This window comes from Condylura cristata, unplaced genomic scaffold (genome assembly GCF_000260355.1).
Source record: "Condylura cristata isolate star-nosed mole 26May11 unplaced genomic scaffold, ConCri1.0 scaffold00006, whole genome shotgun sequence".
In the NCBI taxonomy this organism is placed as follows: Eukaryota; Metazoa; Chordata; class Mammalia; order Eulipotyphla; family Talpidae; genus Condylura; species Condylura cristata.
Genome location: NW_004567107.1, coordinates 25,474,480 through 25,488,620, shown reverse-complemented (window position 1 = coordinate 25,488,620; position 14,141 = coordinate 25,474,480). Strand labels below are relative to the sequence as shown.

The following is a 14,141-nucleotide window of genomic DNA, read 5'->3' as shown; positions in this document are numbered from 1 at the left end:
ACGTTTCTGGTTTTTCTTCTGAGTTCTCTCTTACCACCTTTCCTATTTCAGGAGTCTGGCTGGTGACCATTTTGCCTGCCTCCCTCACCTGTGTGAGCTATCTGTTCCACATTTTGGCCTGCTACAGGTAAGAGGGGAAGTGCCTGTGTGCCCTCAGCCAGGAAGTAACCTGAAGATTGTCCTAAGAATCCCAAGTAGTGAGACTCTAGGCCCAGTCTAGGAACAACCACATCTATTGGCAGGAAAAAAAAAAATACCAAAAAAACCCCTCAGAAAACCCAAAGGTCCAAAACTCTTGACTTGAAATACTACAAACTAGATATTGTGATTAGAATCTTCTTTTGATTTTTACTACAAACTGAGGGATACTTTCACCTCCATATTTACAGCTAAGAAAGCTGAGACTCAGCAAAACAACTTAAGACATACAACTCAGAGGAAATAGTGCATGAAGAACACTACAAATTGGACCACAGTAGAATGTGGCAGTGTTTTTTTCTAAAGTTTTTTCTTAAAATTATTCCAACCTACTCACACTTTTTTTTTTTTAATTCAAAGAATATAATTTAAAATAATTTCTTCAACATCAGCTTTTTTTGCTTACAGAATTTAAAAGTAGTTATACAAAAGAAAGATATCTTTAGGGTTTAGTCTTAATGTTATTTACTCCATGAATAATTCAACTCAGTTTTCTCAAGTTCTTAATCATAAAAATAAGACAAAGTCCTATCTTATACCTCTCTTGACTAATTGTTTAAACATACTCCATCTGAAAAGAAGTCATATTCTTCAACTTCACAATAATTTTCTATGTAGATTTTAGTTATAAAATGCTCACACTTTTAATTTTAGAAACATTATTTAGTCCAGAGTAGTCTTCCTTTCACTCAGACCCTGTGTTTAGCATTGCCATTTGCTTGTTGTGCATCCTTCTAGAAATTTTCTCTGTAACATGCAAATGCATCTGTGTGCGTGCTTGTGTTCCTGGTAGCACATTCTACTCCAGGGCCCCCAAACAGAAATACAATGAAAGCTGCAGATTTTGAATTTTTCCAGTCGCTACTATTAAAGAAGTAAGCAGAAAAGGGAAAACAATTGAATACTATATTTTATCTAGCCCATCATGACCCAAACGTCATCACTTTATCATGTTATACAATACACACACTATTCATGAGATATTTACACTCTTTATCTCACACTGAGTATTTATCTCATTCTCCAGTTCTGCTGGAGGTAGAATGTTAGGAGAAAAGTGGATGCAGATGTGAGTGTGGACATGACCCTTTCATCTGATTTTTATGCAAAGGGCCAGGCAGAGAGTAAGCATGGGGACATCACAGTGATGTATTGGGGTGGTGGGATGATGAAGGGCTTTTTCACTTCCCTTTATGTTTGTGAGGTAGCAGTATCATTAAAAATGACTCTGCTTGTTACCAGTTTAAAATATTATTATGTAAGTAAAAATACTCCTTGAAAGAAGAGCAGAATGAAGACAATATATGCCATATTGACACATATACATGTTCAGCCATCAAATTCAGTCACTAGTAAGACTATGAAAATATGCATTATTTTCACAAACTGTACTCAATTTGAGAATTTTAAAAAAGATTTATTTATTTATTTATGCATACAGAACTGGGTACAGACCCGAGGTGCAGAGGTGGTGAGAGGCTTCACCAGAGACAGAGTGGGGTGCAGAACAGGCAGATTGACAAAGTAACTGCTGAGGGGAGCGGCAGAAGGGTCAGGAGAGGTCTGAAGTGCCATGTGGGTCACTTCGAGGGCAGGCGGGGCTTGAACTTGAGCTGAAGTGGCTTTGGCTTCTTAGTGCTGTGCTCTAACCCACTGCGCCACCAGGGAGGGCCCTAAATTTGAGAATTTCCGGGCCAGCCAGAGCCCTCCAACTCTCCGTGGTCCATGCAGACACCTCAGCCTCCCCTCTGTCTACATCCACTGAGTTCTGAGTGCAGTTACCAGTCCTGATTTCTCATGTGCTTTTCCTCTAGAAAACATATGAAAAGGTTGTGGGCAGGGAACAGACACTTTCTCCCTTTGAAGTTCCATAACCCTTCCTCGTCAGAGAGTGTGGTAAGTCTGAGAGGCTTCTGCTGGAGACTAACCGACTTGCCTGAATGGGCTCTCCTGTGCCTGGGAGGGACAGGGAGAACCCCAGGTTGGGAGTGTCCTGCTTAGCCCTGTTCTCCTGCTGGTTGACTGGGGAAAGTCACAGTCCCCGATGGGCCCCTGGCTTCCTCATCTGTGACATGACCATGTCACCTGTGCGGGTGACCCCCCCAGGAAGCTGGTGGATGGACGCGTGTTCGAGCATGTTTGAGCTCATCAAGGGTTACCTCCTCTGAGATCCCTTCTTCTTTCTAACTCCAGGTGGCTATTGCAAGGTACTCCGGCTGGCAAATAGCTTATATCCTATGGGGTAAGTGCCATGATGTGACCCCATCTTCCCCTGCACCTGAGGAGAGGGGGCGAGAGGTGAGGCAGAAGCAGCCCTGGCTCCGGCTGCCAGTAGATCCAGAAGAAAGAGGAGAAACACACACTCATCCAGGTCACCATCACCTTCTGCGTGGGCCCACCCGGCATACGGGTAAAGGGCGGAGATGACCCAGAGGGGCTCGTCCAGGGCAGGGCACCGCTGCACCCAATGCAGCTGATACTTGAACTGCACCTAGCAGGGTGAGCAGGGAATTAGCAGGAAGAAAAGGGGGGCCAAAGAAACAGCAAAAGTGCCAGTGTCTTTGGTGGAGGGACTCGAGGGGAGGCTGCAGGGAGGGACATGGGGGACAGGATTGTGGATGGTGTGATGGACCACTGGCTGCTTGGCCCACAGGCTACCTCATCCTCCACGTGATGCAGAGCCTGTGTGGCATGGTGATCATGTACAGCCTGGTGTTGCCCATCGTCCACGAGCAAGGCCTGGAGATGCTCCGAGAGCTGGGCATTGGCTTGTAAGTGCTGGTGGGCTTCCTGTCATTGGCCAGGGCTTGGGGTTAGTGGGAGCTCACTGCTGCTCTGAGCCTTTCTTTCTGGACTCTCGCCAAGCCCTGGACCTGTGCTCTCAGCTCTGATCCGTGATTGGGCCATCAGAGTAATTCACCAAGGTGGAACCGTAAGTTTGCAAGTTTTCTGATCTCACTGTCCTTGTGTGTGTGTAAGTAATTCATGTGCATCATTGTATAGCTGGAAGATTAAGGTTTAAGGGGATAATATGAGAACCAAGGCAGGCAGTGGAAGGAAAGAAGGAATCTGAGCTTAGGTTTTCAGTCAGTTGTTTGACTTGGGTAAGTCACTTCTGTGAGCCTCATGAGGCTTCTTCACATGGAAGAGCAAGTGAATGCTGGTATTATTGAGAATTTACCGTGTTCTTTCTCTTAAGACCCCTTTGAAATTGGGGCTTATATTAAGCCCCTTTCTTTTCAGATCAGCTGGCAGAAGCACAGAGAAGCTAAGCAACTTGCCCAAGGAGGGGAAGAAGCAGGAGTGAAAGCTAGGCAGTCTGAAACCAAAGTGCCCCCCACTGCCTGCAGGGGAGGCAAAGATGGGATGTCGCGCTCTCTGGGGACCTCTCTGCTCTGACTTCCTTGCTTGCACACTTGGCTAGTCTCCTGTGAGTCTGGGGCAGAGTCCAGGGAAGTCCCTGTCCCTCCCTCGTGGCCCTCATGACAGCCTCTAAAAACCCCACTGCTGGCCCTCCCTGGTGGCGCAGCGGGTTAAAGCGCAGCACTGAGAATCTAAAGCCGCTTCCGCATGAGCTCGATCCCCGCCTGCCCCGGAGGAGACCACATGGCGAGGCAGACCTCTCCTGACCCGCCCGCTGCTCCCCTCAGCAGTGTACTTCATCGATCTGCCTGTTCTGCTCCCCTCTCTGTCTCTGGTGAATCCTCTCACCCTCCACATCTCTGGCCTGTACACACCCAGTTCCATATGAATAAATAAATAAATCTTAAAAAAAAAAAAACCCACTGCTGTCTTGGGCGTCTACACTGTCACAGCACCGGCCTCAGCCGCCAGCCCTAGACCAAAAAAACATCCATTTCTGGTCTGGAGCCAGACGACCTGACTATGCAGCTTTGGGAAAACCCCTCCCTTTCGACCTCTCTGTCAATGTGGTGAGGTCTCCAGGCAATAAAGCTTTGTGCTCCTGCTCTTCGTCCGCAGACTGTCCGCAGCTCGCTCCTCCCCCTCGCCGGTCACTGGGAGATTTGGGAAGAGTGAACAAGGCCCCTCAGGATGGTCTCACCCTTTGTTTCAGCCTCACCATATCCATCGTCCTGGGTATCATGATCCTGCAGGTGTGGATGGCCACCAGGTTCTTCCTGCAATCCAAGATGGAAACAGCTGACAGGCAGAAGCCCTTGGCTCTCAACAATAGGTGAGGCCGGAGAAGGGAATGGGCCCTATAGGGCTCTGGCAGTCTCTCAGTCCTTTCCATTTACCAAAGGTAGGTCTCTGGGGTGACGCTACACTCTGAAGGGTGAGGGGCAGTGATTCAGGAGTGAGCCCTGGTTCCAGGCTGCCAGGGGCCGCACCCCGCCTCCATGCTATGTGATGTGGTGCGACCTCACCGGTCACCTCTGAGCCTCAGCAACCTCATTCTACAAGTGACTACGCATACTTCCAGGAGGCGTTCTGAGGTTGAAATGTATTAAAATCTGAAACTGGAATGGCGCGAGGCACCTGGTAACTCTTTTTAATCCACTCACCCAAAGCTGTTCACTCTTGGAGGAAACAGCAGGGGCACTGAGGTAGAGCCAGTGTGACCACCTGGGAGCAGCCCACGGCCCATGGGAGCTGACAGACGCAGCCTTGGGGACCCTAGACTGCAGAGGGCCTGTAAGGGTTACAGCAGCAGAGTAACAGGAGAGGCCAGGGGGTGGGGCAGAGGCAGGAAAGGCTCCTGGCTAAAGTCAGTAGAATGGCAGGATGCTTCCAAGAAGAGCTGAGGTTTGAGCGTGGCGGGGACCCCCCACTGCCTGGGTGAAGGCGCCATGAGAGGAGCAGGCAGGGTGTATAGTGAGAAAAGCGAGCACCCATTCGGGTGGGCGTGCAGTGTGCCCTGGCTGGGGAGAAGGCAGAGAGGGCAACAGACGCAGGCTGCAGAGGCCCCTCCCAGAGAGCAAGAAGCTCAGAGTCCGCCTTCTCCCACAGGCGCATGTGATCAGGTGGCCACTTGCGAGGTTTCATCTGGAGGACTTGGAGCAAGTCCCACTGGGGACAGGTCACTATTTTGACAGTGGACAGCCACAACCTCTGCGACAGTAGCCACACTGGAGTTCTTACTGTACAGGAAACCTCAAAACCCTGGGATCCTGCACTCTAGTCCGCACAGGCCGCAGTGTGTGTCGCCCTCTGTGTTCTGGGCCACTTCAGATAGGCAGGAGCAGTGAGCTCTGGCTTGCAGCGTGAGGTCACTGCAGATGGGCGGTGGAGGATGCGACCACAGGTGGTGGGGGGTGGGCAGCCTCTGGAGAGCCGCTGTCTCCTACCAAAAGCGTGCTGCCCCTATTTCCATGTGCAGGAAAGCATTCCACAACTTCAACTACTTTCTGTTCTTCTACAACGTGCTGCTGGGCCTGGGTGCCTGCCTCTCCAGGCTGCTCATCAGCTGCATCCTGGGCTCGTGGCTGATCGCTCGCATCGACAGGACCATCCTGCAGAAGGGCTACGAGGGATCAGACATGGGTTAGTGGCAGCCCCTGCCCCACACATCTGGGTCTTCCCCTTTGGTAGAAGCTGCCTGGAGACCAACTATCAGGGCCAGAGTCTACACTCTTCACTTATGCTCAGAGCTGATCTTCCCATGCAGGTGACAGTAGAATAGGAAACGCACACCTGGTCCAGTTGTCTGAAGGGAGCTGAAGGCTTTTTTTTTTTTTTAATTGTTTATGCATACAGAACTGGGGTATAGGCCAGAGCTGAAGGCTTTTAAATAGCCCATGTGGTTGACTTTGCGGCATAATGGAGGTGGTGTGAGGGAGGGGTTCTTGCTCTACTGTTGGGAGTTAAACTGAAGAATGCAATTTTCTGAAGAATGTGAGAGTGAGCACATCTTAGAATTGTCACCTGGAAACTTACTGAGTTAAGAAAACAACAGCCTGTTCAGCTCCAATACTCCAAAGTTATGGCTGTGGAGCAAAAGTCCCTTTTGCTTTCTCACTGCCATTGTTCACTCGCCCACTCGTTTATTATGACTGATGCCTTCTCCAGATCAGCTGATCAAATTCCTCACAAAATAGGCAGGTAAGGAAGTCTCTAAGAATCCTTCTAGCCCTTTGTACCTTTTTTTCTAAATTCTCAGCAAAGACATGGGCAGAGTTTAGGATCAAGTTGACACTACAGAGTATGATAAAAAACACAGACTCGGACATCATCCTGGGTCATGCCCCTCCCTTCCCCCCACACCAACTCACCTTCTGGGTTGTAGGGTTCAAAGCGTGGATCGGCATGCTCTACGTGGATCATTACCATACCAACCCGGTGCTGGTCAGCTTCTGTCACATCCTGATCACAGGCCACAGGGAAAGGAGGCTGCAGCAGGCCATCATATATTGGTACCTAAATCAATCAGCAGGTATGTCTGCCACTGGAACCTCCAGTGGGGCGAACACCAGGAAACCAGGACCCCAAGGGACACCCTCCCTGCCTCCCTTCCTCCACACCGCATGTCCCGGAGTCTTGTGAATTAGGAGATCTGGAAGCTGAGCACCCGGTCAGCTTGCTGTGGAACCCCTGAGACCTTATGTCCTTGTGCTGCCAACTGAGCTCCTCCACAGTCCCTAGAAATGAGCTTTATTCCTGCTCATCCCCATTTATTTGAGACCCCACCTGTCTCAGGCTGCAGGCCAGTGTTCTCCCAGATGGGCTCGGTTTTGCTTAATGTGCCCTGCTGCCTATCACGGCCCCTGAACACCAACTCCTGTCCACTCAAGGCTCTATACTGCATACCCCCACTCTCCCAGCCCCATCACTCTGCTCTACCTTCTGCTACTTAGCCATGTTGGCATTTGACCTGGTCTGCAGTGGTGCCCAACACTGCGGAGCCTCGGATCTGTGGGACAAATTCACTGTCCTTCTGCCTTGCTCTGTTCCCGGGAGTCTTGGTTCAGTCCTTCCACACCTCATACCTCCTGGGCATCTTTTCCTGCAGCTTCTGAGAAGGGCTGGGAAGAGCTGCATCCTGCCCCTAGGCTGTCTGCTCTGATTCTATTCTAGGTCCCCGCATCTCAAGGAGGTCCAGGACGAGATGGCTTCTGCTGCTAACCCTGATCAACAACCCCAGACTGGTTGTGCTAAGAAAATCAAAGCTAGGCTACAGCTCCCAGGAGTTGGGCCAGATTCTACTGGCATGCTCATAGAATCAACCGTGACCTACAACACTGCTCTCCAGCCATTCTAGAACGACTTCCTGGAGAAGACCTGGCCACCCAGAAGCTGTCCTCTGCAATGTGACGGGGGAGTACAGCCACTATCTGCACAGTTGCACATGGCCTGGGCCACTCGGGATGGTACCGCAGCTGAACAAGCTGAACATCTCAGGTCTAGTTCACTCGTTGGCAAAACGATCAAGAACCAAAGGGGATTTCTGCTGGACACATTTTCTCAATAATGATTTCCTCTATCCATGGTTAGGAGGCAAGCTTGGGGAGACCCATGTTGAGAAGGACTTTGCTTGACTATAAGGCAGAACTTTATGTCACTGAGGAAAGTGGCAAAAGTTTTCTATCAGGAGAGGTTAACTATTTGACACACATTTTCTCTGGAAGGTCGCATCGTCTTGAGCCAATAGAGTCCTTATTGCTTCCTCCTTCCCAGGCTTGTTACAAAGCAGTAGTAATCTAACATGCATCACTGGCATAGCAAGAGGCATGTGGACTGGTAGAATAGATTGAGTCCAAATACACTCATTTCTGTGCCCCCATTTTCAACAAATAATTCAATATTAACAAAGGGTCAAGACCAGCAAATGTGGTAAGAGTACTTTGAACAAATGGTGCTAGGAAGACTAAAGATCCACATGTATAACCATATACAAGAATTAACTCAGGGCCCTCTCTGGTGGTGCAACAGGTTAAACTGTAACACTATGAACCTGGCTGCAGCCAACTTCGATCCCTGCCCAGGGAAGTGACCCACATGGCGTGGCAGACCTCTCTTGTCTTGCCCGCTGCTCCCCTCAGCAGTGTACTTCGTCAGTTTGCCTGTTCTGCTCCCCACTCTGTCTCTGGTGAATCCCTCTCACTGCCCCTGCCCCTCTGGCCTGTACCCCAGTTCTTTATGAATAAATAAAATCTTTTAAAAAAACGACTAACTCAAAATGGAGCAAACCTAAATTTGAGAGCCAGAACTATGCAGTTCTTAAAACAAAAGGTAAATGTCATGATCTTATATTTAGTCATGAAACCTTAGATAAAATATCCAAAACACAAGTAAAAGGAAAAAATAAGTCCATAAAACTTAATCTATTAAGAATTCATAAATATAATGTTGCATCAGAAGATGAGATCAGGAAAGTGAAAGATAGCCCATGGAAGGGGAGAACATATTTTCAAATCATGTAACTAATAAGGGTCTAATGCTCAGAATATATAAAGAATTTCTTACAAGTTATGATGATTAGTCATAAGTGTCAGTTGGGCTAGAATATAGTTCCTGGTTATTTATTTGTTTATTTTAAAAGATTTATTTATTTACGAATACAAGAACTGGGGTATAGGCCAGAGGTGTGGGGGGATGAGAAGATTCACCAGAGACACAGTGGGGAGCAGAACAGCCAGATCCACTGAAAACACTGCTGAGGGGAGCAGTGGAGAAGACAGGAAAGGTCTGCTGCACTATGTGGGTCACCTCCCTGGCCTGGGATCAAATTCCTGCTGCAGGAACTTGGCGGGGAATAGCTACATCGTGCTAAGGCTTAACTCCTTGCACCACCAGGGAGACCCGGATCCCAGTTATTTAGTCAAACATATATATAAGCAGGTGACTTTAGAGGATTTTATTCTTGAAATTGGGTGGGTGTCATTTACTCAGTTGAAATCTTTAAGGGAAAACTGAGGTTTTTCCATTGAAGAAGAAATCATAGTTCAGATCATAGTATGAAATTGTTGAGCTTCTAGTTTGCAGATCACCCCAGAGTGTTCAAACTTGCCAGCGTACACAGCACAAGAGTAATGCCAGGAGTTATAGGTCTTTATATGCCTCTCTCTATTCATGTACATATACACATGCATCTGTAATACACATAGTGTCTATATACACACACATGTTCTTGTAAATATACATGTTATTTTTCTCTGGAGAACTCTAACTGATACAGATTTATTTATGCCAAGGCTGGTTCTAAAAGAACAGAATCTCAGAGACGTATTTTCTTAAAGGATTCTGGTGTTTCTAGAATTGGTTCTCTGACCTGAATGAATTTAAAAGCACTAATGGCCCTCTTTGTCAAAGAAGACACTGATAGTTCATGAGTATGATGAATCACCAGCTTGGTGGCATTCCCCTCCTGGACTCCAGAGACCCACCTCTGTTATACCTCACCACTCAGAGATCCAACCAGATTGGCATCCACCCATGATGTAGCCAAAGCACAATACTGGAAAGAAACACTTCCAAACCAGGGGTGAGGATCTCTAGGGGCTCAGGCCCAGGTACTCCTTTAGGACATATGAGTAACAATACCATTGAATGTGTAAACTGTCAGTTGTCTGAGACCATGGACCACAAACCACATGACCCCTCAAAGTCAGCTGGGCCAGCAAGGGAGATTCTTTTGCCACTAGACAGAAATACAGACATTTGTCCTCACTTGGGATCCATGAGGTCCCAATCAGGGAGGATGATATATATTAAGGAAAGGCTTTGAGGAAATTTCTGCCTTAAAAGAATTGTATAAGGAAGTGCAGAGATGTTTCTGGAATTTAAAGCATTAGATAAGGCCCAGGAAGCCTCAAAAAACTGCCTCTTTCCCCTGGATACAAGACAAGCAAGGAAAGGAATTTGGGGGTCTTGGACAAGGATTCCAAGAGGATTCAAATCTAAGTAAAGGGTTGTCACTGAGTTCCTAAAAAAAACTGAGGATGGAAATGGCCTTCCTCTGGACTTGTCCTTTCTACATGCAGTTTAATCTCTTCACATGTTACCCCTCACTCACAGTTCCAGAGATTGAACTAGAGAGATACACGTTCCTAATTTGGTCAAAAGAAACCTCAACCTTAAGAAAAACAGAAGTGTTTCCTTCATAATTGCAGCAACGCAATGAGTGTCTCAGGACAGGAAATGGCTAGGTATGTGTTTTTTAGACACCTGAATTTCAGTGGTTTTTGTTCTGCCCCTTTGGGTGGCAGTGAAGAATCTTCTAAAGATGGGCCTATGCATACGCCATGATTCTACAATTTCACACTCGGGCAAATACCCAACAGAAACCCTTGGTATGCACGCCATGCAAAAGAATGTTCAGAGCAATATTATATGATAATTTTCTAACCTGGAGAAAACCCAAATGTGCGTCACTAACAGAAAGGACAAAAAAAAAATGGGTTATTTTTACAGTGGAATACTATCCACCAAGAAAAAATGACCTAGTCACATTCAATATGTTACAAACATAAAATGAAGAAGTCCAACATAAAGATCCTGTATGGTTCCATTTAAATGAAGTTCAAAATAAGCAAAACTAATTGGGAAGTTGGAATATTTGTTAATCTCAGTGAAGAGAGGGCAGTGAGAGTTTCTTAATTTCTGAAACTACTGTAAGCAGAATAACTACTTGTTCCAAAAGTTGTTTTAGGGAGCTTTTGCTAGCAATTGAACAGGGATCCTGGTGAGGGAAGGGATTCTCCCAGGAGTTGGGCACCCCCATATATGCAACCTCCCAGCCAGGTTCACTGTCAACCACAGCACTTTCAGCTCTGGCCACACAGAATTCCAGCTGGCAGTGTGGGAGAGCCCAACTGTGCGAGCATCAGACCAAGACCCCCAGGTTTCCCGCCTTTACCCCAGAAGCTGTCATCTGTCTCAGCTGTGGGTGAGCCCCTATGTGAAGGACACTTGATGTTGAATAAAAGTCAATAAGACCAATGCCTGGCCTCCAGGAAACACCTTCTGAGGCATGCTCTGAACTCATGTAGCTGAGAGCAGGCACCCTGAGGGCAAGGAGGTGAGGGGTGAGGGAGGTGAGGTGGGGATGTGGGCTCCTGTCCCTGATGTTGGCAGGAAGTCTGGGTGGGTGCTGGGTGTGTGGAGACTGAAGGATCCAGCAGAGGAGTGGGGTGCAAGGGCTTAAGCAGGAAGGGAGAGGGCTTTGCTGAAGCAGGGGCTTCTGAGGTGCATGGGGGCTGTGGACTGTGCTTGGCAGAGTTTGTGAGGGGCCCCTAAGTAGCAGAGGGGTTAGTCAGAGCTGTCTTTTAGGAGCGTTATGTGGTAGTGGCAGGTTGGATGGCTGGAACTCAAAATTCATATAAATTAGTCTTTTTATTGTAATTCCACTCCAATCTTAGTCAGAGTTCTGAGCCCTCAACTCTTTTAATCTGAGATGGACTCCTGAGAGGTGCTGTTTCTATAATCAAGCATTTCCATGCTACCTCCCTCTAGAATTTCGTTTTAACCAAGACGACAGAGAATGGATTTTCAGTGGCTCACAACTACAACACCCACTAGTTTTCTGGTCATTTAGTGTGTCTCTCCACGCTCCTGACAGCCCTGAGGTATCCCGTTGCACAAAGACAGACTGTCCTGGAGGGAAGGAGCTCTCTAGGAGTCACTCCAGCACTGCGGTCTTTCTGGTTGCTAAGGGTGACCCCCTCCCTACGCGGAAAGGAAGCGAGGGCGGAGCCAGCGGGACTCCCTCCCCTCCACGTTGCCTTGGAGACTAAATGCGTCCCGTTGCAGTTGAGACTTCACCGGCTCTCTCAGACTCACGGGAGTGGTCTTTTCGGCGAGTCGAGGCGCGACTGAGCCCCCAGAGCAGGGCTCTTTCCACTTGTCCAAGCTCAGGGCTGCCCTGTTCCTTGGTGCTGTGTGGGTGGGTGCTTAGAAGAGACTGCTGGATCTTTCTAGCACACAGTAGAGCAGTCAGGGTCAGGCTGTTTCCTCCACTTCTCCCTCCCTTGACCATTCTTGGAGGGGACTAGGGACATCTGAGCCCTGTTTCTTGGCAAGGCTCAGGGGGAAATACAAAGCCGGTTTGAAGCTTCAGTTGATGTCTTGGGCGCAATGACGTTTCCCACGAGAGCTGGGAAGAGTGGCACCCACGCACACAAAAGCCTTTTATTATTTTTTTGTCCCCAAACTCTATATTGGATCTGGACCCCGTGAGGGGTCCTTGGACTTCTCAAGGAGTTCAGTTCTTGCCTGATATTTGTTTCTTTTTTGCTTCTCTGCCTCCTCCCTTATTTTTGCTTAAAATAAGAGGAGCGGGGTCTCAGGGCTATGCTGGCTATCCCAGCTGGGTGCTTTGGGGGGACCTTATCATCTGGGGATTACTTGTATTGGCTCGTATTGGGAAGTGGAGGCGAGTTGTCAGCTGCTAGGTGGGTGAGACCCAACTCTAGATATGATTCCTGGAAACTGGATTTCCAGCAGGAGCATTCAGCCAGCAACCAAGATGTCCTCAGTGGGGAAGGTAACCAAAGTTTCCAGCGGCCAGGTCTACCAACAGATCTTCAAGGCTGAGGTAGGTCTATCCCTCTCCTTCTACTCCCCCTTTCCCTCTGCTCCCCAAACTTCCCTCCCCATGAAGTCTTCCTTACTAGAGAATCTAATGAAATAAACACTTTGAAATTGCTTTGCTTTATTGGTTCTTAAAATGTAGGAAATCAAAATTAGAATATCATGTCCCTTTTTAGTACTGAAGTATAATTTGCATACATAATTTTAGTTTCAAGTGTACATTTGGCTGCATTGTGAAATGATCATCAACTAAGCCTACTTACCAGCTTTTCTTAGCAACTTTCAAATCTTCAATGATATATTATTGATTGTTGACAGTCCCCATGCTGTACATCATATCTCTTTCATGTATTTATTTCATAACAGAAAATTTGCACCTCTTTATCCCCTGTGCACATTTTGCTCCCCAAATCTTCACCTCTCTGCTAACTACCAATCTATTTTCTGTCACTATGATTTATTTTGTTTATTTTTTTAAAAGATTGCATATATAAGTGAAATCATGCAATATTTGTTTCAATCTTTCCTTAAGGTCTATCCATGTTGTCGCACATTGCAAGACTTCATTCTTTTATGTGATTGAATGGTGTTCCATTATATCTTCATATATACCATTCATCCAGTGATCGACAATTTGGTTGTTCCGTATCTTGGCTTTTGTAAATATTGCTGCAATGACTAGACACCTGATATATCTCTTCATATTAGTATTTTCATTTTTTTTCCAGAAAGTACTTGAAGTAAATTGCTGGATCATATATAAATTTATTTCCAGTTTTTGGAGGAAACTCCTTACTGTTTTCCACAGTGACTATACCAGTGAGAATGTTTATTCTAGAAAACTAGAAAATTTAAATTATGCAGAAATAGCCAGAATTAATCACTGGATGCCCTGCATCTTTCCTTCATAAAGGCATTTCTGATTTTTCTATTTAAACACTAGGTTTGATTCTATATGATTTTGAAACCAGTTTTTTACCCCCAGTAGTATTTTACAGACCATTGTAGTGCCTAAGGGCATCCATGTACTTGATAATGCATAGTGACAGTCTAGTTGTTGATATCTGAGTCCCACAGTTTATTACAGTAACACCCTCTTGACAGACACGTCGTTTATCACAACTGCCTTGTAGTCTCTAACAGAAATTGCACAGACAAAACAATATCTCACAAGAACACAGATGCAAACTCTTACTACTTATTTAAAAAGGATTTTCATTACTACTCTGAACCTAAATAACATAGATTTGGATATTATAAAAGTATAAAGAGACCAAAGAAACAAATCATATATATATTTCTGGCCCCTGGAAACAACAAACCATAATTTCTTCCATGTGTTAAAAAATTTGAGATCATACAATATGATTTTAGTTATAATTATAAATTCATGCTTTTAAATAGTATATTTTATGGTCTATTGTATCATAGGCATTTCCTTAAGACATGAAAAT

The 14,141-nt window shown here is 46.5% G+C and overlaps 2 protein-coding genes across 2 annotated transcripts in view; both read left to right on the top strand.

Annotated features, from left to right (window-relative positions):
- LOC101630198 (stimulated by retinoic acid gene 6 protein homolog) overlaps nt 1-7,376 on the top strand; it is a 28,583-nt gene extending 21,207 nt beyond the window's left edge. The window contains exons 11-18 of the mRNA XM_004677496.1: nt 52-127; nt 2,013-2,094; nt 2,392-2,440; nt 2,852-2,969; nt 4,274-4,393; nt 5,540-5,703; nt 6,446-6,592; nt 7,234-7,376. Coding sequence (XP_004677553.1) covers nt 52-127; nt 2,013-2,094; nt 2,392-2,440; nt 2,852-2,969; nt 4,274-4,393; nt 5,540-5,703; nt 6,446-6,592; nt 7,234-7,376 — 899 coding nt within the window. The remainder of the gene's footprint in view (nt 1-51; nt 128-2,012; nt 2,095-2,391; nt 2,441-2,851; nt 2,970-4,273; nt 4,394-5,539; nt 5,704-6,445; nt 6,593-7,233) is intronic.
- Nucleotides 7,377-12,571: 5,195 nt separating this feature from the next.
- The window catches only part of CCDC180 (coiled-coil domain containing 180), a 47,926-nt gene continuing 46,356 nt past the window's right edge, over nt 12,572-14,141 (top strand). Inside the window, 1 exon segment of the mRNA XM_004695957.2 lies at nt 12,572-12,691. Coding sequence (XP_004696014.1) covers nt 12,572-12,691 — 120 coding nt within the window.